This window comes from Engystomops pustulosus, chromosome 4 (assembly GCF_040894005.1).
Source record: "Engystomops pustulosus chromosome 4, aEngPut4.maternal, whole genome shotgun sequence".
NCBI classification, from domain to species: domain Eukaryota; kingdom Metazoa; phylum Chordata; class Amphibia; order Anura; family Leptodactylidae; genus Engystomops; species Engystomops pustulosus.
Genome location: NC_092414.1, coordinates 193,367,672 through 193,389,718, shown reverse-complemented (window position 1 = coordinate 193,389,718; position 22,047 = coordinate 193,367,672). Strand labels below are relative to the sequence as shown.

The window sequence follows — 22,047 nt, the reverse complement described above, 5'->3', positions numbered from 1 at the left end:
TTTTTTTTTTTTTTACTGTCATCTATAATGGTGGTCGTTGGTCACATTTGCGTTACCTTCTTTTGTTGGCATGGGCTGCAGCTGCTGGGTCATGGGACCATCAAAGAGAGGTACCGTAGTACCAGTGCTCAAAGCAAAGATGTGCTTTATCTGCTGTGTTCTAGTTTTCTGTATCTGACCCTGGTTCCAATCCCTGGCTTTGATAAGTAACTCTGATGACAATCACTGTTTGACCAGACTCTGATTCGTATCCAACCTCCATTCTGTGCCCTGGATTCTATTTGTTTCCTGCCCTGACCTCGGGCTTGTTACTGGTTTTTGCCGGACTGCCACCTGCCCTGACCTCGGATTTGTTTCCTTGTTTCTGCTGGATTGCCGCCTGCCCTGACCTTGGGCATGTTTCCTTGTTTCTGCTGGATTGCTGTCTGCCCTGACCTCGGATTTGTTTCCTAGTTTCTGGTTAGTTCTTGCTGGCCCTGACCTCGGGCTTGTTTCCTGGTTTCTGCTGGACTGCGACCTGCACTGACCTCGGATTTGTTTCCTGGTTTTTGCTGGACTCCATCTCCCCTGACCTCGGGTTTGTTTCTTTGTTTCTGCTGGATTCCCGCCTGCCCTGACCTCGGATTTGTTTCCTGGTTTCTGCTTGATTCTCTCCTGCCGTGACCTAGGATTTGTTTCCTGGTTTCTGATGGACTGCCGACGGTCCTGACCTCTGAGTTGTTTCCTGGTCTTTGCTGGACTGCCACCTGTTCTGACCTCGGATTTGTTTCCTGGTTTCTGCTGGATTGCCGCCCTCCCTGACCTCAGGCTTGTTTCCTGATTTCTGCTGGACTGCTGCTTGCCCTGAAATTGGACTGTTTAATTATTCTATGCCTACGGCTTTGAAGCAGAATAGTCTAGAATAGACAATAGTCTTGTTTTCAACTAGACTGGGACTACTATGAGGTGAATTAGCCTTGTGTCATTGACAGAGAAGTCCAGATCCCTGTATATGGCTTAAAGGGTGAAAACTGATGGAAACACTTGGATAACACCATTGTTATACTAAAAGGATATATTCACAAACAGCTGATTTGATACAAACCTTTTTAAATAATTCGGGTACTTCTAACCTTCGCCTGATTATCTGGGGCATCTCCTGAGTCCCGTGGCTCAGATGCCACCTACAGCGGGCATACCCTTAGGGTTAGTAAACTTGCAACCTAGTCAGGGGCAAATGGTGAAAAACAATGGATTCCCTGGGGAGTAGCCCAAAGTTAAACCCATAAAGTAATAAAGTGGGTCCAAAACCCACCACCTATAACAAGACTATAGAATTGATAGAAAGTAAGTTAGATGAACCATGGGACCACCAGGATTAAAGACTTTATGCAAATGAGCATGAGGGGCTCCAGGCTCTATTAACACCTTGGAGCCTGGAGCCCATCAGGCTCATTTGCATACAATCCTTCATCCTGGTGGTAGATGCCCTTTAAGATCAGAATCAGTGGCACACGTATGAGTTCCTTCCAAAAAACCTGGTTAGTGGGGCATTCTTTTTAAAACTTTTTTTTTTAAGGCTTAAAACCCACAAGCGAGTCTGATGCATTAGATGCTTGCCAGAATGCTAAATTCTGCTAAATGCTAAATTCTGGCAACTCTGAGCGTTGGTGCCAGAATTTTCCGGCACACACACAATGCGAGTTAGGCCTCATTCAGATGGCCATTGTGGGGACATATAGATATACGTTCCCATAGATGCCTATTGCGCCAAGGTGAGCACAACATGTGCAGTGGGCACAAAAAAGATCTTCTGCCCTAGACACATCTGTGTGCCACAATTTCCAATGGAGAGGGGTGAGCAGTGCTCCTCTCCAGCGCACTGATGTGTGCTCACCTGGGCTACGGCTGTGAATGCACCCTTAGCTGGATAAGACTTGCCTGTGGCTTCTAGGCCCTAACTGTCATGAGAGGCCCTTGCATACTACTGGCAGTCATTGCAACCAATCGGCACCTCCCTGAGGACATCACTAGACCAAGATGGTGGCGTTCTTGCACTTAAAACATTAACATGTGTGATTGGCATCAGAACCGATCACAGGTGTCAGCGGTGGTATAAAATAGCAGACACCCATCTGCTGTTGTTTAAGCATACCAAAACTTTCTAAGCAGTGTGTAGATGAAAGGTGACACTGGTTCTCATTGGTATGTGCCCCTAGTTTGTAGTCTTTCTGCACTATTGGGTGGAGACCTAGCTTCTGTAACTCACTTCTCCCCTTTCTCTCTCCTTAGACCTCAGTGAGCTTGTCCCTGGTGGTTCCAGAACCCATATCTTGGGTCGCTGGCTCAAATGCTTACAAATGCTTTCCCCATCCCCCATTTTCTTCTCTTTTTTTTCATTCTTCCTTCCCTTCTGCTACTTCTGCTTTTTCTTATCACTCTTCTAATATAAGCTTCTCTTGTCCTCCTCACTTTGCAATGTACCACACCGGCTTAAAGGAGAAAGAGATTTTGCAACCGTTTCCTAGAAACATTTAACCTTTTAAAATCCAATTAGTTTGGAGCCTCCGAGACACTTTCTTTTCTTAGCATTTAAAAAACCATAATTTATATTTATGGTTATAGTTTCCATTCATGTATTTGTATGAGGGCTTGTTTTTTTGCAGGATGAGTCATATCTTTGCACAAGTCATACTTTTGTTGTTAAAATTTAGGGAAGGTAATTAAAAAAAAGCCCAGCAATTTCAGTCCAGGTTCTGAAAAAAATCTGGCCCCATTTTGTATAATCCAGACGTAACTAAATAAATAACGTTTTGAATAGAAACCAGAGCGTGCAGTAAATATGTTTAATAGCTCTTACATCTTACTGGTAAAAATAATTTTTATGGAGAAGCACAGCTTCTTTTTTTTACAATTATTTTAGACGCATAATTCTTTTTGCTATATACAAAAGGTATGGAAAGTATTCAGACCCCCTTTTATATTTTTCACTTTCTGTTTCATTGCTGCCAATTGGAAATATAAAAAAAAAATTTGCTCATTAATAAACATTCTGCATCTAATCTTGACATAAAAAACAGAAATGTAGTTATTAATAAACATTTAATGTATTAAACAAGAAAAACTTTCCATTTCCTTCTGATCCTCCTTGAGATTGTTCTACTCCTTCATTGGAGTCCAGCTGTGTTTATTTAAACTGATTGGACTTCAATAGGACCTCACAGCTCACAGTCCATGAGAATCATGAGGCCTTAGGAACTGTCCAAGGAGCTCAGAGAAAAAAGGCATGACACAGATCAGGTCAAGGTTACAAAAGAATTTCTGCAGTACTCAAGGTTCCTAAGAGCACAGTGGCCTCCATAATCCTTAAATGGAAGAAGTTTGGGACAACCATAAATCTTCCTCGACCTGGCCGTCCAGCCAGAATTAAAGAAGAACCCCGAGATCACTGTGGCTGAGCTCCAAAGATGCAGAAGGGAGATGGGAGAAAAATCAACTATTACTGCAGCCTCCACCATTCGTGGGCTTTATGGCAGAGTGGCATATGGTAAGAGATATTCACTTTAAATGATCAACTATATTAAGTAGGTTGCTACACCATACAGGCCTGTGGTTCTGTCAGCTACAGATACAGAAAAAGGTGGGAATTGGATTTTTAGCTGCAGCTAGTATTTCAAACTATGAATTTAACTGCCTGAATCTCCTGTAATGTAGCTCACAGAACCCTAATCCTGATGTAATCTGAAAGTTGAGATTGTAATCTTTAATGTGACACAAAGGATGTTCTTAGATGCTATAGAACTGAAGAAAGGGTCTAAAGTGACCCTCCCCCTGCAGCCTCTAAACTAGACTCATCTAAGGCAAATATGCCTCTTCTCTGCTCACGTTCACATAACTGAGATTTTTCTTTATAGGTAAATGAATGAAATTTCACTTAAAAAGAGGGAATTCTAGAAAGAACATTTCATCCCCTATGTGAGGGGGCTAGTGGTTTAATGGGGTAAAATCTAGTGACAGGTTCTCTTTAAGGAGTTAACTGTAACATCTTTTGTGATCTAGAATAGTCAGGTCAGGGGTTTATGGTTATGCATGGTGGTCTTTGGTAATGAATAGGTTTACTGGTAATATCCTTGGTGTTTTAGATCAGGAAGGGGGGTTAACAGTAATCAGGCTTGAACTATACCGTATAATCTATGAATAATTAAGTGGGCGGGACAAAAGAAAACGGACACCTCTTATTTTGAAACCAGCTGTCCAAAAGTGAGTCCCCTAACCCCTCCTGGCCCATGTGAAGCCTTTACTGTTGGTAAATTTACATTTTGCTCCGGATTATAGATTAAAAAAAATCTCAAGCCTTTACCTGGAAACATCAGGTAATGGTTACTAGAATACAATGAGAAAAATGTAAGAAAAACTTTTAAAGGTGAAAAACGGACAAGTTTTACAGGGGCTCATATAACCACCTTAACAGTAAGTTGCCTTTGTGTCCAGTGATGGATTTTGTTAAATTAGTCTTTTTATTTTTTTTTTAGAAGTTTTTGGCTATGAGAAAATCATATGTTGTGCTATGATGTCTCGTGACATTCTCATCTTGTGACAAGATTTTACAAGACGTGAGATTATTATAAGAATTTTAGTAAGACCTGTTTATTATCGGAACTGCCCAATACGGCCTATAAAGAGGCGTGTCCATACAGTGGCTGTTGATTGGCTGTTGCCGCCTCCAATTACATTGCTATGTTTTATCGTGGATTCATACTATGTATGTTGAGTGTCCGTTGCGTGTTGTCTCTGTTGTGCTTCTACTTTGTCTCTGTGTCCAAAAAAACCCCACCTGGTTCCCCAGCCTCATCGGTGATAAAAACGGACCTGCCAATGTGAAAACACCCATTGAAAACAATGGCTCATTAAGGCATCCGTGAAAATCACTGAACTACGGTTGTGAAAAACGCCCTTATGAAAGAGCCCTTGTATGAGTGTTACCCATGAAACGGTCTTCCAACTAATTATATGGAATGATTTCTTTTAATATCCACTGACCAAAGAGAAGACGTTGGGGGTAATGTATCATTGTTATTTTGGTCTATGTTTGCTGTTGTTTTGATGCAGTTGTGGTACAAGTGCTGTTTTGCAACTTTAGATGCAATGAACATAGGACAGTGCATAGCTGCCGTCATCAAATTCATTAGTTGCTTACACTAGTTCTCACATTAGGACTGAATTCATGATTTGCAAGTTTCAATTCAGGCACAAGTTTTGGTGCAAATTGGCACCTGTCCCCACCCTGATGTATGTTCTGCGAGTTTTGATGGTTTTTTTGCTACTTTTTATGCGACCAAGGCCACTTTAATGAATCTGACGGTAGCGGAAATCCAAAGACAGACATAGAACTGTGGTAATTGCCCCCATTACCCCCATTGTACATAGATCCCCTTGGTTCATGGAGGACACTAGATTTCTTTGTTACAACATTCATATTTCCTACAGTCACAACCATGAGAAATGTAGGATCTTGCAAATTGATTTTTTGTATTCAATAGACTCTGTATTAATCTGTAGGAATGGGCTCCCCCTATTGGTGGCAATAGGCGGTTATAATTTTTTCATTTAATGGAGTGTCTCACCTCTTTTCTCAGAACGAAACAAATTCCCGAGCCACAGGATATCATAAAGAACCTGTATGTTTCCATGTCCCACTGTATCTCATCTTTTATCCACTTCATGTGCCAACTTCTTAGTGCGTTATATTTTTGTCAAGAAGGGAATTTATGGAGAAATATTCTACAAGTCCTTTGTAATAACATGTTTTATGCAAAATAAGATCTGCAAACATAAAAAAAATTAACCCGATGACTAGACGTGACCATAATACAAATGAGTTGTACACTCAGACCCAACATGATACTTCTTGATGTTATTGCTTTAGATAGAATGTAATTCCCCTCATTTCCGGCTTCATTAGATCGTGTCATTTATTATATTCTCTACCACATCATTTTCCTAAAGTAATGTTTTACTTCCTCCTTCTATTTCTGTGAACGCTCCTCCTGCTACAAAAGGACAATTCCTATGACTGCACCAAGGAATGGAGAGAGAATAGAAGTAGGACACCGACGCTCAGCACTTCCTGTAGTCAGGGGGTGACCACTGGATTTAGAATTTGCATATGACTTCTTTTTCATACGACCTGAATTGCCTGCACCGTATAGTGCACCCTATTCTGTCTAATTAACAGTGTCAACTAATTTGGGACGCTGATGTTACCAGCCATGAGGAGAGTTGAGCCACTTGCCTCAGGCAGCCCCAACTGCAGCAAGATGAGGGCAGCAGCAGTGACACAGTCACCTGCTACAAAAGCAGGACCTTACACAAAATAATACTGTCACATCTGATGTCAGTGTGGGTGTGAGAAATACTACTAGATGGGGCAGAGGCAGTGTTGGACTGGCCCACCGGGGTACCAGAGGATCATCCGGTGTGCCCTGGTTCAAACCTACTGGATACTGAACCCCTGAGAACCAACAGAATTCAACCCAATTTGGAAGCTGCAAGAATCTATTTCCTGGCAGATAATGATATCCCAGATTAATTTTCTCTGGTGGGCCTAAGGCAACCCATTCCGACACTGGGCAGAGGGGGCGCCATTCTATAGCTGGCCTCAGGCAGCAAAGAGCTTAGGTTCTCCCCTGGATGTTATTTTTCAGACATATATAGGATTACATCTATGAATAATATGGTACAAGGAATGAGAACTAAGACCAAGATGAGGTGTTATCCTCTATCACTAGGCAACATAAAAAGTAATTTGCACCATTTTCATAATAATAATAATTCCTTTATTTATACAGCGCACACAGATTCTACAGCACTGCATAAAGTTTGCCAAATCGGTCTCTGTCCCCAGTATGTTTTGGAGGGTCGGAGGAACCCACCCTGTCTACGGTGACGGTAGAATCGGCTCTCCTCTAGGTGTAGAGGATGCCCCCTGTCTATGGTGAAGGTAAAACCACCTCTCCTCTAGGTGTAGAGGATGCCCCTGTCTATGGTGAAGGTAGAACCACCTCTCCTCTAGGTGTAGAGGATTCCCCTGTCTATGGTGATGGTGGAACCTCCCTCTCCTCTAGGTGTAGAGGATGTCCCCTGTCTATGGTGATGGTAGAACCACCACTCCTCTAGGTGTAGAGGATGCCCCCTGTCTATATTGATGGTAGAACCACCACTCCTCTAGGTGTAGAGGCTGTGCCCTGTGTATGGTGATGGTAGAACCACCTCTCCTCTAGGTGTAGAGGATGCCCCCTGTCTATGGTGATGGTAGAAGCACCTCTCCTCTAGGTGTAGAGGATGCCCCCTGTCTATATTGATGGTAGAAGCACCACTCCTCTAGGTGTAGAGGCTGTGCCCTGTGTATGGTGATGGTAGAAGCACCTCTCCTCTAGGTGTAGAGGATGTCCCCTGTCTATGGTGATGGTAGAAGCACCTCTCCTCTAGGTGTAGAAGATGCCCTTGTCTATGGTGATGGTAGAACCACCTCTCCTCTAGGTGTAGAGGATGCCCCCTGTCTATGCTGATAGTAGAACAGCCTCTCCTCTAGTTGTAGAGGATGTCCCCTGTCTGTGGTGATGGTAGAACCGGCTCTCATCCAGGTTTAGAGGATGGCCCCTGTCTATGGCCATAGTAGAACCACCTCTCTTTAGGTGTTGAGGATGCCCCCTGTCTATGGTGATGGTAGAACCGCCTCTCCTCTAGGTGAAGAGGATGCCCCCTGTCTATGACAATCGTAGAACCTCCTCTCCTCTAGGTGTAGAGGATGCCCCCTGTCTATGACAATGATAGAACCACCTCTGCATTAGGTGTAGGGGGTGTCCTTTGTCTACGGTGATGGTAGAACCGCCTCTCCTCTAGGCATAGCGAATGCCCCCCTGTCTTTGGTTTTGGTGAAACCGACTTCTCTTCAAGACATGGAGGATGCCCTTTTGTCTTGGCCATCATTATGTTATAGCAATGCGTGGGGCCCATACTACAATACCAGCTTCATTGCTTTCCACCACTGATAAGGTAGTGTTTCGGCAGGCACCGAAACCCAAGGCTATCACTTTATAGAACCTCTTTGTGCCCAATTAAATAAGTTTTTGTTTAGTCCGCCTCATCCCTCTGCATGATCATGAGGCGATCCATGTTTTTCGTGCCGATTACCAAATTAGAAAGAAAACATCTAGATGTTCCCCCCTAGGCAACTGCCTCCTCATTTAACCCTTCTCCCACTGTTCTCTCTATCAATCAAATCATTTTTGCAAAATAAAAATGTTATTATAAGTCATGGGTTTTTTTTTTGTGGAAGGAAGTGTTATGTCATCTACAGAAGATAAAGGCGTAGAGATCACTTCTCTATTCATCGCTCTCATTTATACAAATGTCTGGTCATGATGCAGACCTCAGGAACACTCCTGATGTATGGTGAGTAACCATGAAAAAAACCTTGGGCAAGAACAGGTGTAGGAGATTTGAGACTACGGGTTCCCCTTACATGCCCTTACATTTGGTCATGCATTCTGTGTTATGGGGTGGATAAATAAGGTCTTGATCAACCTACAACTAAGGTTATGGAATTTGGGTGAGCACAACCCCTCTATGGTCATATCATAGCACTTAGACTGTCCGATTGACCCAAAGTCCTACTTTGGTTTCCTCATCTTTCAATGATGAAGACTAAAAAGGCCTGAACTTTGATGACTCAACTAATCTGATTCTTAGTTTTTGGGCTGTGAATTGGATGTATGCAGGAGTAGGTGTCCCTCCTGATGGGCTGGAGGTCAACCTAGACTTTGATCTGTTAGAGATATTGGAATAACAATCTACATAGATATCTGGGCACAGATGAGTTGTTTTGGGTTCATTCAGGAGCAGCAATTTCCCCTTGTAGGGTCCATTGCAGCAGGGTTTGCATTGTGTGATTTACATCACGTTCTTCATTTTTGCACCTGGGTGCTCGTTCATGCATTAAAGGGAGTCTATTCACTCTAAGACTTCATTTTATTATGTTTTTATAACTTAAAAAAAAATTAAAACTATTAAAAAAAAATGTATGTTCATATTTTAACATATTTTGGTATATGGACTTGGATAAGGTGTCTTTTTTGCAGTTTTCAATTAAACCAGTTTGGGAAATTTGTAACTTTATAATCACTTTTTATATATTTTTTTATAAGTGCCTTTTATAAGAGGGCAAAAAAGCAGCATTTGACCGCATGAGATAATAATAGTTTTATTTTGGGAAGTCCGGATACAGAATATGTTTATGTATATGATTATGTTTATTCACTTTTATTAATGCTCTAGGGAAGGGAATATTTTTATATATTAAACTTTTAAAAAAATATATTTTTACACATTTTTTGGGCACCGTAAAGTTTTTTTTAATATGTGGTTAACATTGCCCCATGGAAAAAAGGCTTAAAGGAAATCTACCATCAAAATGTATCATGATAACCCAGGGACAGTTACTCATAGATCCAGGCACCGGGACTGTGATATCTTCTTATATTTGTTATCCATGGCCTTTTTCTGTCTAAAATCCACTTTTGGCGTATACATGTTATGTTTATTTGTGTACGTGGACTCCATATAGCCGAATGTATTTCCTCATTGCAATGCATTACTACTTTATTTAGGATATCAGTATATCATCTATATATTGGTCTGTGTCTGAGAATTTTGTTTTAGAACATGTTTTGCATTGACTGGGGACTGTCTGGGATTTATTCTTCTTTGCATACCAGATGTTATGTGATCTGAGAGAGTTGCTTTCCCACACTCCTGTATTGAGCAATGTGAAAAAAAAAATAGGTAAAAATACAGTAGTCCCTAACACCCTCCCCCAGACATCAAGTCACGATTTATGGATCAGTGGGATTTTGGCTGTGAACTGTCCTTGGCGAGATGGGGACATTGTTGCTCCACTCTAGAAAGGCAGTTGACTGTATTGTTGACTGAGACCTCCCTGACATTACTACATAGAGTTTATTATGTTCCCACCCGTCTGTCCAATATGTACCCCCACCTACCCAATACCTGCTTCAGGGGCTGTGATGCTCTGGGTCAGTGGTGGCGAACCTATGGCACGGGTGTCAGAGGTGGCACTCGGAGCCCTTTCTGTGGGCACTCAGACCATCACCAGAGAGGACTCCAGGTATCTTCCTGCAGTCCCAGACAGCCCAGGACTTGCTGTGCACAGAGCTATTTTAAAGTGTCAGTGCTACCTGGGACTACTGGAGGAGTGGGAAGGTGTGGACAGATCTGGATTATCATTGTAGCTCCTGCTCCGGCCATGACAATTCTTCCTGTTTATGGGACCCTGGAGGGAAGCTACAATGATCATCCAAATTTCTTCTATTTTCTGCTTTATTGGTTTCTTCAGGGGGTTGATATGAACGAAAGCTGTGACAGAAGGTATAAGAGTATAAATCACAAACTGAATTTCTGTGTTGGCACTTTGCGATAAATAAGTGGGTCTTAGTTGTAGTTTGGGCACTTGGTCTCTAGAAGGTTCGCCATCTCTGCTCTAGGTGATATGGCTCACATATGGTGGAACTGCCCCCTGGTGGCCCCAGCGTTAAGACCCTTATCTGCTCTGTATTCGGTAATGCAACCCCGGTAAGCCCTGCTGTACTTCTCCTAAGGGATAAACCAGAAAGGGTAAAAAATAAAGCACAGTTTGTAGCGTTTGCAACTAGAATCCATATAGTGGCAAAATGGAAAACACAGATTCTGTCCTTTACCGTGGTGAAGGACAGAGTAAACCTATTGATGTTGTTCGAGAGGATAGAGGCGACCAGGACAGACACACCTCCTGTATTTGAAGGTATTTGGAACCCATGGATAACTGCACAGGGGTCGCCTACCCTTGAGAGGGCTCTGACTTTGTCCCCTTAGGGACATAGATGGATTACACATAGCTCAGCAATACGTATGCTTGTTACCACTGCCACCTTTAGCGACCACCTATACTGATCTTGTACTAACTCCATTCTCAGGTTAATCCAACCCTCCCCAATAGGGGAGACAGAGTAACAGACTATGAATCTGCACCATGGGGTGGGGCTTTGGCAACACTTCCAATGCCCTTCTGGCTCATTAGCATAATTTTAAAATTCAATTTTCATTTTAAGGAAGGAGGCAATGTATAACAAGTATAAGAAGATACCACAGTCATGGTGTCTGGATCTATGAGTAATGTCCCTGGTTTATCATGATGGATTTTGAGGGTAGATTTCACTTAAACTTCAATGGAAAGCAGCTCTGCATGCAGCACAACTGTCCGTTCATTTCTATGGGAGCGCTTTATGTTTTCGATTGATTATTTTAAAAAAAGTTAGGAAACACATTCGCAAAATGCTTTAATGTTGTCTACTAAGCCTATAAGTAACAGAATATTTATTCCTCAGGTCTCTGCTTTTTTTTGGACTTCTATGCAGTGAGAGGTAAGTGACAAATAAATTGAGGGATTCAGACAGCCTTGGGGGGGTGGGAGGAGTTATATGGGGGCTGAATGTTACAAATTTTAGGTAAACTGTTATATATAATGGCAGTAGATGCCTACAGTGTGGATTAGAGGCCTTAAAAATGTAGTATACTGTGTGGATAATGGGTAATATAGGGGTATTATATATATATTAGGTACACTTTGACTTCCTTTGACTTCTAGCAATTTAAGCAATCCTTGAACCTTTCTCTGTACACTGAGATTTATAATGCAAGCTGCCATATATGTCCCCGTCACCTTAGGAGATCATTAACCTTCATCTATGAAATCCTCATACATCTGTTCCTGCTGTCTCCTAGCTGAAGTGTGATTGGAGAGGTGCTACCACATGACCAGGAGGAGTATAAAACCCCTGTGCAGTGGAAGCACATGGTCTTATCACCTGGTCTGTCTCAGGAGTCTGTTCTTAGAGTCAGAGTGAAGAAAGAGACAGTGTGCAGCATACCCTCAGTGCTGCCACAGATACCAATCCCAGGAACTGAGTCAGGAGACTCTAAACCTAGAGCTGCAGCTTCCACAGTTTGGACACAGCTCCATCTCCATTATCCTAGCTTGCATCTACTACCAGGCTGGTGCACTATTTCTGCGGACCACTCTCCATGATCACTCCAATAACCAGAATCCGAATCTGCGGTTTGATCGTTTGGCCCGTTGCCTGCTACCTGTTGTTCAATAAAGAACCGTGAGTTGATTTGCACAACCTTGCCTCCGTCTGATACCTGGATACGGCTGTCTATCACACGGGCTTACCCATCAATTACCCATGCACTCATCCTTCAGACACTTAGGGGTTGCCCCAGGGAGAACCAGTACATCAGCCTCTCCCTCTACATCATTTCTTGCACACACAACCTGCCAGAGACCTGCCAGGCTGTAGGACAGCTCTCCGGTCCCCATACCAAGCACTGTGACATCAGTGTGCCTAGGCCACAACCGCCAGCCAATCTGTTATTCTCGGAGAAAAGGCCAGGCCCTGGTGGGGGATGTTGCAGATGAATACAGTGTGTATGATGGGTTATATAGAGGTAATAGATATGTACAGTGTGCATGAAGGGGTATATAGAGGTACTAGATATGTACAGTGTGCATGAGGGGGTATATAGAGGTAGAACATCTACACAGTGTAGGGAGGGATTATATAGAGGTAGAACATCTACACAGTGTAGGGATGGATTATAAAGAGGTAGAACATGTATACTGTTTAGGGTGGGGGAATCAGTGAATGAATATGATGGGAAATGCTACATCACCTGTATAGATAACACTATGCTCATTCCTAGGAGATTATCTTCTGCCTAACAAAGCAAAACATTTCACAAAGTGTGACCAAGCTCAGAACCAGTGTCCTGCTCATTCCTCCTGCAAGTTTGCACGGAGTTCTGACCAAGCAGCGACTGGCAACTACTGTAGATGTGAAGATGACTTTTTAAACCCCAAGGAGAAGCTGACCTTCACTGACCTGGATGGAGAGTGTCTTGGTACTGTGTCCCCTCTTACCTCATTCCTTTGTTTTATTTCAGGTTCTACATTCATCTCTTTACTACCTAAAATCCAGTGGATTTTCCCTAGTACGTTGCCCGCTAGTGGGGAGCTCTGTAAAGGAAGCCGATAGAGTTGATGTCCTGTCACATACCTCCTGCTGGGCAGGACAGAAGGACAGATTCCAAAATCCGGGACTGACCAGCTGGTTGGGAGGTTTGCTTCACAAACTACTCAGGAGGTGGAGTAGCCTGCAGATCCATCTTCCCTGTGAGTCCATGACGCTTGTGAATACGGCAGAGCTCCCATTTAGTGGGAAACGTACTGGGAGCCACTAAAATCTACTCAAAACGGCATTTTCCCATCCCTAATGCTAACCCTAAGGTTACATTCAGACAAACCTATGGGGGACGTATATACGGCCGACATATATACGGCTGATATATGTCCCCCATAGACGGCAATGGGCACATGGTGCCCTACGGGAGCAGTACGGTGCAGCACACGTGCGGCTCCGTACCGCTCCGTAACCCGTGAAAAAATAGGACATGTCCTATCTATTCACGGCATACAACGCAGGTGCCATATATCCCTATGGAGAGGGGCGGGGGTGAGCAACACTCACCTCCTCCTCCTCCTCCTCTCCCTGCGCGCCGCCTGGGCGTCTGAATGTAGCCTAACAGAAACATTTCATAAAAAAAAAAAAATCTGTGTTTTATAGGACTAAAGGGGGTTATATACCAATTTCCAGAACACTTGGAGCATCAGAACAATGAAGACATTTCTCTTTGTATTTAATTCTGTCCCATTTTTTTATATTTATAATGGATCTGTATCTTTTGTCTTCCAGAAAAATGTCAAAGCCAAGGAAACCCCGTCCCATGTGCCTGTCGACCATCTTTTATCACTAAGTTAAATGAAAATGGACTCTATTCCTGTATAAGTAAGAATCCGGTCACTTGGTGATATTATGTTCGGGTTCAATCATTTTAACAGCTTAAAGGAAATTACCATTTGTTTTTATACACTGTGAACTAAATATACATTGAGAATGCTGTAGCGACACTGATGCAGAAACATATCTTGTTTAATCCCTGAACTGAATGGTTTTGCTAAAAAAAACTATTTTAAAATTCAGGATCTTGAGAAAGCTGGGTGCAGGCTGGCTACTTTACTTCCATATACACAGGAGCTGCCTGAACTGTCCAGACAGGACTAATAAACCTGAGCTCGATAACTCTGGGGGAATGGTGCAGCGATTGATTACTTCTGCCTGTCAGGGACAACACAGTGATGACATATTCTCGGTTCATGCTGGACGGGAAAGGGCTGGAGCAGTGCATAAATTAGGGTAAGAGGAGAAGTGCCGGGGCAGCCACAGGAGCGACAGAGCCTCATTATCATAATTTTATAATTGTTTTTGAGTAAAACCACTCAGCTATGGGATTAAACAAGATATGTGCCTGCATCAGTATAGCTACAGCGCTCTCAAGGTATGTTTGGTACACAATGCTTTAAAGAAAATTGTAGATTTCCATTAAGAATCCCTTGGAGTTTCCTAAGATCTATCTTTATATGGTCGCTGTAAATGTTACTAAATACTCAGTCAATATAAAGTTTTGCTTTTCACCCAAACTATATAGAAAGTTAGAGACCCCCATTGGAGGTAACAGGTGCACCTTTAACATGGGGCGTGTGTCACAATTCGGTGAGAAACTGCATGATAAATCTGGTGCATGGTCCGACTGAGCACCGGAACGCTTTCTTCAGTGCAGAAATTTGTGTCACATGATGACTAGTGCAGTGGCGACACAAAACGGTCATGTGCGACACATATGTGGTGTGAATACTGCTCAAATACCCGTGCAAGCAGTTGGCACCTAAAAGAACGTAAACAGAAAGAAAAAAAAAAGCAAACAGAAAACTGGTGCACGGAGCTTAGTAAATAGTGAAATACAGGAGACTATGGGGAAATAATTCTGCAGCAAAGGTTACTCTGAACCCATGTATGCATGGTCAGATCCAGGTTTCAGTAGGCCCCTGGGTGACAGAACCTCTGTGGGCCTCTTTGCAATGAACTCAAGTGGCAGCATTAAAAATTCAAAAACTAAAACAGTCTCTTGTTCCCTAAAATATTCCCTAGTTTATCACCCCAAACAGCTCATGTCTTTTTATATAAAGTCCCCCTCACCCCCCTATGGATTCATTAGATACAGCCCCCTTCAACCAAATGTATTCCTTATGTACAGCCTTATGTGGGGCCCCCCAGCAGCTTTGGGCCCCGACACTTGCCCAGTTATGCCGGCCCTGTCCGTATGAAGGAAAGTCTGTAATTAATTTAATCAATCCCTATCAATAGAGTCTGAGACGATATCTACAAATGTAACCAGAATGTAATACATTTTAATTGTACTCAACTAGTATCTAAACTATATTGTGGATGTATCTGCTATACATAGATCTTTATCTGAGCTGCCATGTGTAGTCTTATAGCAGTAATGGCAAACCTTTTAGAGACCGAGTGCCCAAACTACAACAAAGACCCACTTATTTATTGTAAAGTGCCAACACAGAAATGTAATTTGTGATTTATACTCCCTTCTCTGTCACAGTTTTCATTGATACCAGCACCTGAGGACACCAATAAAGCAGAAAATAGTCCCAGGTAGCGCTGTCACTTTAAAATGGCTCTGTGCACAGCAAGTCCTGGGCTGTCTGGGACTGCAGGAAGATACCTGGGGTCATCTCTGGTGATGGCCTGAGTGCCCACAGAAAGGGCTCTGAGTGCCACCTCTGGCACCAGTGCCATAGGTTAGCCATCACTTTCTTATAGGAATAGAATTTATAGGGAGTGAGAGGAGGCAAAGCGTATTTCTTGCAACTTTTGAATATTTTATTATTTAATAGAAAGATACTTGAGAACATTATTATAATAATTATGTTCATTGCATAATATAATATAAATAATATATATATTCTGGTTCTGGTACTTTGATGGGCCAGACCAGTAAATGGCAATTTATATTGATGACGTTATCTCCTGCAGATAAATGTACAAATGACTCTGATTGTGCATCTGGAGCCTCTTGTAGAAGGGGAGACTGCTATTGTACTGATGGCTGCAGTGCACCGCGAATTACAGTTTGCATACCTTTGGTGAATTTAGATGGAGCATGTGAAGGTAAATAACCTGTATGAAAATATTCAAAGTAACTAAAGTGATTTTCTGGGATTTCCCCTGGATAGTCCATCATAAAATGATTGATGGGGGCCTCAAACCCAAGACACCATCAATGGAAGGTCTCCTACTTGTGCTGAATTGTGGCTTCCATGTATTGGGACTGTTCAAACATTGATGGACTATCCCAGGGAACTTCTGCCGAGTATATGAAACGTTTTCTCATTGTTCCCAGGTAGCACCACTAGACCTCCACTAACAACAAATGTGAACACAAGGTACACAACAGTAGACCCAACACCAGGATCTTCAACACCACAACCAGGTGAGTAGTTATAAGAGTAGTAATCTTATTATGATAGTCAAGCTCTTCCATAGTTCCTTGACTTACATTACAGGCATTAGTTTGATACCACATAGATTCTTTACGGTGAAACTGCGAATAGCTCATTAAATCAGTTATTTAAGATCTTATTAAGACTTCTTCCTCACCAGTCCCATGTTCCAGCTCTGGATACGAAATGATTGATTGAGATCTGAGACCCAAGACCCAAGTGATCATTAGAGAAAGGTCCACTTTCTTGTGCTAAATGGTGATGGGATTGGGACTGATCAAACATCCTAGGGAACTTTCTTCAGAGTAAATGAAACATTTTCCCATCATTCCCGGGTAGCACCACAAGACCACCACTGTCAACAGATGTGAACATAAGGTACACAACAGCAGACCCAACACCTGGATCTTCAGTATTACATGGAGTTGGAACGCTTCATTTATGATCTTATTAAAATTTTATCCTCATCAGTCCCATGCTCCAGCTCTGGATATGAAATGATTGATGGAGGTCTGAGACCTAAGACCCCAACTGATCAGCAGAACAAAACTGCATTATTGTTAACTAAAGATCTAAAAGCACTGTGTTCTGCTGAACGATGGAGCTGTCCATACATTGATGGGACATTCTTTAAAGTTATTTAAACTTCAATTTTATTCATCCCAGGTACAACCACTAGTCTGTCTACAACTGTGAGCTTAAGATACACGACAGAAATCACACAATCAGCATCTCCAACATCACAACCAGGTGAGCATCTAATAAGAGTAGTCAACTCAATGTGAGTTACAAGTTCTTCATTAATTCCATTTATTACAATGGTAGGATGAGTGTAGTTCCATACCACATAACTTCAGGATTTATTGGGTTTTACTCAGTATTAATGACATATTTGTTGTGCACTGAGTTTGGCTATTGGCAATAAAATAAGATCCCTGGCAAGGATTGTGATACTGCACTTGCTAAAGGTAGATGGAGAAATTCCTGCAATTTGAAAACCCACCAAGAATGTATTCACTATCTGACAAAAAGTAGCCACCCTGCATAATATGCCTCAACCCTGGATAAAGTGAACCACCGATTGGAGACACCACACTTGGAGTACCATGAGATCTCCAATGTCTGGGAATAATGGTCTTTGCATCAGTGAGGAAGAAAATCAGGAGTCCTTTTGTAATTAGTGAGAAGGAGCCTGGTGTAATAGATTATAGGGCCCATATCTCTGGCTCAGGATTCAAATCTCGGTCACACATCTGATTTTAGACCTGAAAAAGGATGTCCCTAAACTGATGAATAAGTGGGCTTTTCCACCTTATTTGTATCATTGAGCTTTTTGCCACCTAATGTTGTCAGCAGGGCTCAGAAATGAACCAATCATTCTTCCTATAAACAGCGGTCTGGTAGCACCTGAAGAAATGTAGAAGGCCAGTGCCTCCTTGGGTCTAGTAACATCTTGCAATTTTTCAAGGGAATGCAAGAAATTTATTTATAGTTTTTATATTTTTCCTTAGAGAACATTTTGGAGGAGGATAATTCATTCTGAAGAAATTTTCATTGGAAAGTGGATGCCAGCATTTTATACTGGAAAAGAACTGATCATTTTTAAATCTTAATAATAGTTTGTCTTCTTCAGTCCTGAATTCCACCACTGATACTTCTGATTCTGTGGAGGAAGGACACATTTTATTTCCATAGAAAACTTATACAATTAGTTCTTCCAAATGAGGAATGGGTTGAGATCAGCTGCTGGTCTACATGGCCAAGTACAAGAATTGATCAGTGGCTTAGCATTTAGGAACTTTTCAATGATATTTTGTCGAAGTTTTGACACATTTGAAACATTCTTGGATTCTGAGTCATCCAGGGTTTCACAGCTACCAGTCTCTATATGAGCTTGGACATGCCCAAATTCTCTCGGAAAATTAGTGACTATCCAGGCAAATTTAGAGCTGTTGAGTACTACATGCGTATGAGTAAATCCAAACGGGGTTAGAAGGAACAGAGATGAATCCGTTGTTGGTATCCGGTACGCATACAGTCCCTTCTTAGTTTGGGATGGTAAGATGCATGTCATTAAGTATCTATATCTGTCCTAACTTATGATGTTCCCAACAAAACAAATGAACGTCCAGACCACACACTTATTTCTAGATGTTTGCGTAAATTTTTTCCCCATTCCCACACTTGTTTCCTCTTTTTTCTGCACAGTGAATCAAATATTTGTGTGTTTTGCAACTCTTTATTAGGTAAAACTTTTTTTTTCAGATATAGGTCTACTCCTGGTCAATTGCAGAACTAAATATGTCCTTTTCTGGGGGTTTATTTAGCTATATTTTTTATAGGTATATTATGTAAGGTCCCCATGCACACAACCATATGGGTGCCAGTGATACAGCTGCACAATTTGAGGAAGTATCATGGCCCCCATAGAGATCTGTGGCATACAAAAGGAGAAGAAAGACATGTAAAAAGTCAGCTCAATGTAAACAACTTATCTTTATTAATTATCCAAAATATATAAATCACAAACAACCCAAACCCATGATAAAAACACTTGAAAGTATGCAACATTGTACACAAACAGACAATTGTTGGTAGGAGTAAGATGGCCCCACTACCTAGTTCCCACAACAAAACTTCCCTAGGTAACATTTCCCTTCACATCCAAATTTGTATACCTGAGTTTTCCTTTTTCCCGATTTTTCTTGCTACAACACTGTATTGACTATAGGTGGAATTGAAGCTCCTCCCAATTTAAGTGAACTTATACGTGACAAATGTTTGCACATTTTGACTAGACTACATGGAGACGTAAAATTTACAACCTCATGTAAAAAAAGGAAAAAGGAGAACTGAGTTGTAGGATGAAATGCTTACATATGTAAAACTTTTAAGAATGGTTTTCAGGAAACTAAGTGTCATCAATAAACAGGTTGCCCACAAATAGGAAAAAAGGTAAGTAGAAGACCATAATAGGAACACCCATAATGTACTTATCCTAGTAAAATTATTCTGTAGTTCATTGGGGGTGCAAGTCACGTGACCCACCACATAGAAGGGGTAAAAATACAGTAATGGCTGCACGGCCCTCTTGATCCACCAGATGTCAGCAGGCCATAAGACGTCATAGGAAGTCCTGAGTCTTACTGCTGGTGGACTCCAGAGGACTACAGAATAACTTTATCAGAGTAAGTAGTGTTATTTATAATGAGGTCATTCTACAGGGAGGGGGAGGAGATAAGCTGTGACATCATCTATTGTCAGTAGTGATGTAATGATGGGTCAGTGTTATCTATATAGAGGTCATTGTACAGGGAGGGGGAGGAGATAAGCTGTGACATCATCTATTGTCAGTAGTGATGTAATGATGGGTCAGTGTTATCTATATAGAGGTCATTGTACAGGGAGGGGGAGGAGGAGATAAGCTGTGACATCATCTATTGTCAGTAGTGATGTAATGATGGGTCAGTGTTATCTATATAGAGGTCATTGTACAGGGAGGAGGAGGAGATTAGCTGTGACATCATCTATTATCAGTAGTGATGTAATGATGGGTCAGTGTTATCTATATAGAGGTCATTGTACAGGGAGGGGGAGGAGATAAGCTGTGATATCATCTATTGACAGTAGTGATGTAATGATTGGTCAGTGTTATCTATATCGAGGACATTGTACAGGGAGGGGGAGGAGATAAGCTGTGACATCTATTGTCAGTAGTGATGTAATGATTGGTCAGTGTTATCTATATAGAGGTCATTGTACAGGGAGGGGGAGGAGATAAGCTGTGACATCATCTATTGTCAGTAGTGATGTAATGATGGGTCAGTGTTATCTATATAGAGGTCATTGTACAGGGAGGGGCAGGAGATAAGCTGTGACATCATATATTGTCAGTAGTGATGAAATGATGGGTCAGTGTTATCTATTTAGAGGTCATTGTCCAGGGATGGGGAGGAGATAAGCTGTGACATCATCTATTATCAGTAGTGATGTAATGATGGGTCAGTGTTATCTATATAGAGGTCATTGTACAGGGAGGGGGAGGAGATAAGCTGTGATATCATCTATTGACAGTAGTGATGTAATGATTGGTCAGTGTTATCTATATCGAGGACATTGTACAGGGAGGGGGAGGAGATAAGCTGTGACATCTATTGTCAGTAGTGATGTAATGATGGATCAGTGTTATCTATATAGAGGTCATTGTACAGGGAGGGGGAGGAGATAAGCTGTGACATCATCTATTGTCAGTAGTGATGTAATGACGGGTCAGTGTTATCTATATAGAGGTCATTGTACAGGGAGGGGCAGGAGATAAGCTGTGACATCATATATTGTCAGTAGTGATGAAATGATGGGTCAGTGTTATCTATTTAGAGGTCATTGTCCAGGGATGGGGAGGAGATAAGCTGTGACATCATCTATTATCAGTAGTGATGTAATGATGGGTCAGTGTTATCTATATAGAGGTCATTGTACAGGGAGGGGGAGGAGATAAGCTGTGATATCATCTATTGTCAGTAGTGATGTAATGATTGGTCAGTGTTATCTATATCGAGGACATTGTACAGGGAGGGGGAGGAGATAAGCTGTGACATCTATTGTCAGTAGTGATGTAATGATGGGTCAGTGTTATCTATATAGAGGTCATTGTACAGGGAGGGGGAGGAGATAAGCTGTGACATCATCTATTGTCAGTAGTGATGTAATGACGGGTCAGTGTTATCTATATAGAGGTCATTGTACAGGGAGGGGCAGGAGATAAGCTGTGACATCATATATTGTCAGTAGTGATGAAATGATGGGTCAGTGTTATCTATTTAGAGGTCATTGTCCAGGGATGGGGAGGAGATAAGCTGTGACATCATCTATTATCAGTAGTGATGTAATGATGGGTCAGTGTTATCTATATAGAGGTCATTGTACAGGGAGGGGGAGGAGATAAGCTGTGATATCATCTATTGTCAGTAGTGATGTAATGATTGGTCAGTGTTATCTATATCGAGGACATTGTACAGGGAGGGGGAGGAGATAAGCTGTGACATCTATTGTCAGTAGTGATGTAATGATGGGTCAGTGTTATCTATATAGAGGTCATTGTACAGGGAGGGGGAGGAGATAAGCTGTGACATCATCTATTGTCAGTAGTGATGTAATGACGGGTCAGTGTTATCTATATAGAGGTCATTGTACAGGGAGGGGCAGGAGATAAGCTGTGACATCATATATTGTCAGTAGTGATGAAATGATGGGTCAGTGTTATCTATTTAGAGGTCATTGTCCAGGGATGGGGAGGAGATAAGCTGTGACATCATCTATTGTCAGTAGTGATGTAATGATGGGTCAATGTTATCTATATAGAGGTCATTGTACAGGGAGGGGAAGGGATAAGCTGTGACATCATCTATTGTCAGTAGTGATGTAATGATGGGTCAGTGTTATCTATATAGAGGTCATTGTACAGGGAGGGGGAGGAGATAAGCTGTGAAATCATCTATTGTCAGTAGTGATCAAAAATCACCAAAAATTTTAACATG

At 41.9% G+C, this 22,047-nt stretch overlaps 1 protein-coding gene across 2 annotated transcripts in view; it reads left to right on the top strand.

Annotated features, from left to right (window-relative positions):
• The first annotated feature begins 8,354 nt into the window (after positions 1 to 8,354).
• The window catches only part of LOC140127931 (adhesion G protein-coupled receptor E3-like), a 33,903-nt gene continuing 20,210 nt past the window's right edge, over positions 8,355 to 22,047 (top strand). The window contains exons 1-7 of one of the 2 annotated variants that reach the window (XM_072149151.1): positions 8,355 to 8,433; positions 11,421 to 11,456; positions 12,799 to 12,996; positions 13,848 to 13,940; positions 16,044 to 16,178; positions 16,411 to 16,500; positions 17,177 to 17,260. In XM_072149151.1, the coding sequence (XP_072005252.1) occupies positions 8,400 to 8,433; positions 11,421 to 11,456; positions 12,799 to 12,996; positions 13,848 to 13,940; positions 16,044 to 16,178; positions 16,411 to 16,500; positions 17,177 to 17,260 (670 nt within the window). In that variant the 5' untranslated portion in view covers positions 8,355 to 8,399. The remainder of the gene's footprint in view (positions 8,434 to 11,420; positions 11,457 to 12,798; positions 12,997 to 13,847; positions 13,941 to 16,043; positions 16,179 to 16,410; positions 16,501 to 17,176; positions 17,261 to 22,047) is intronic. The other variant, XM_072149152.1, reaches the window with a different exon arrangement.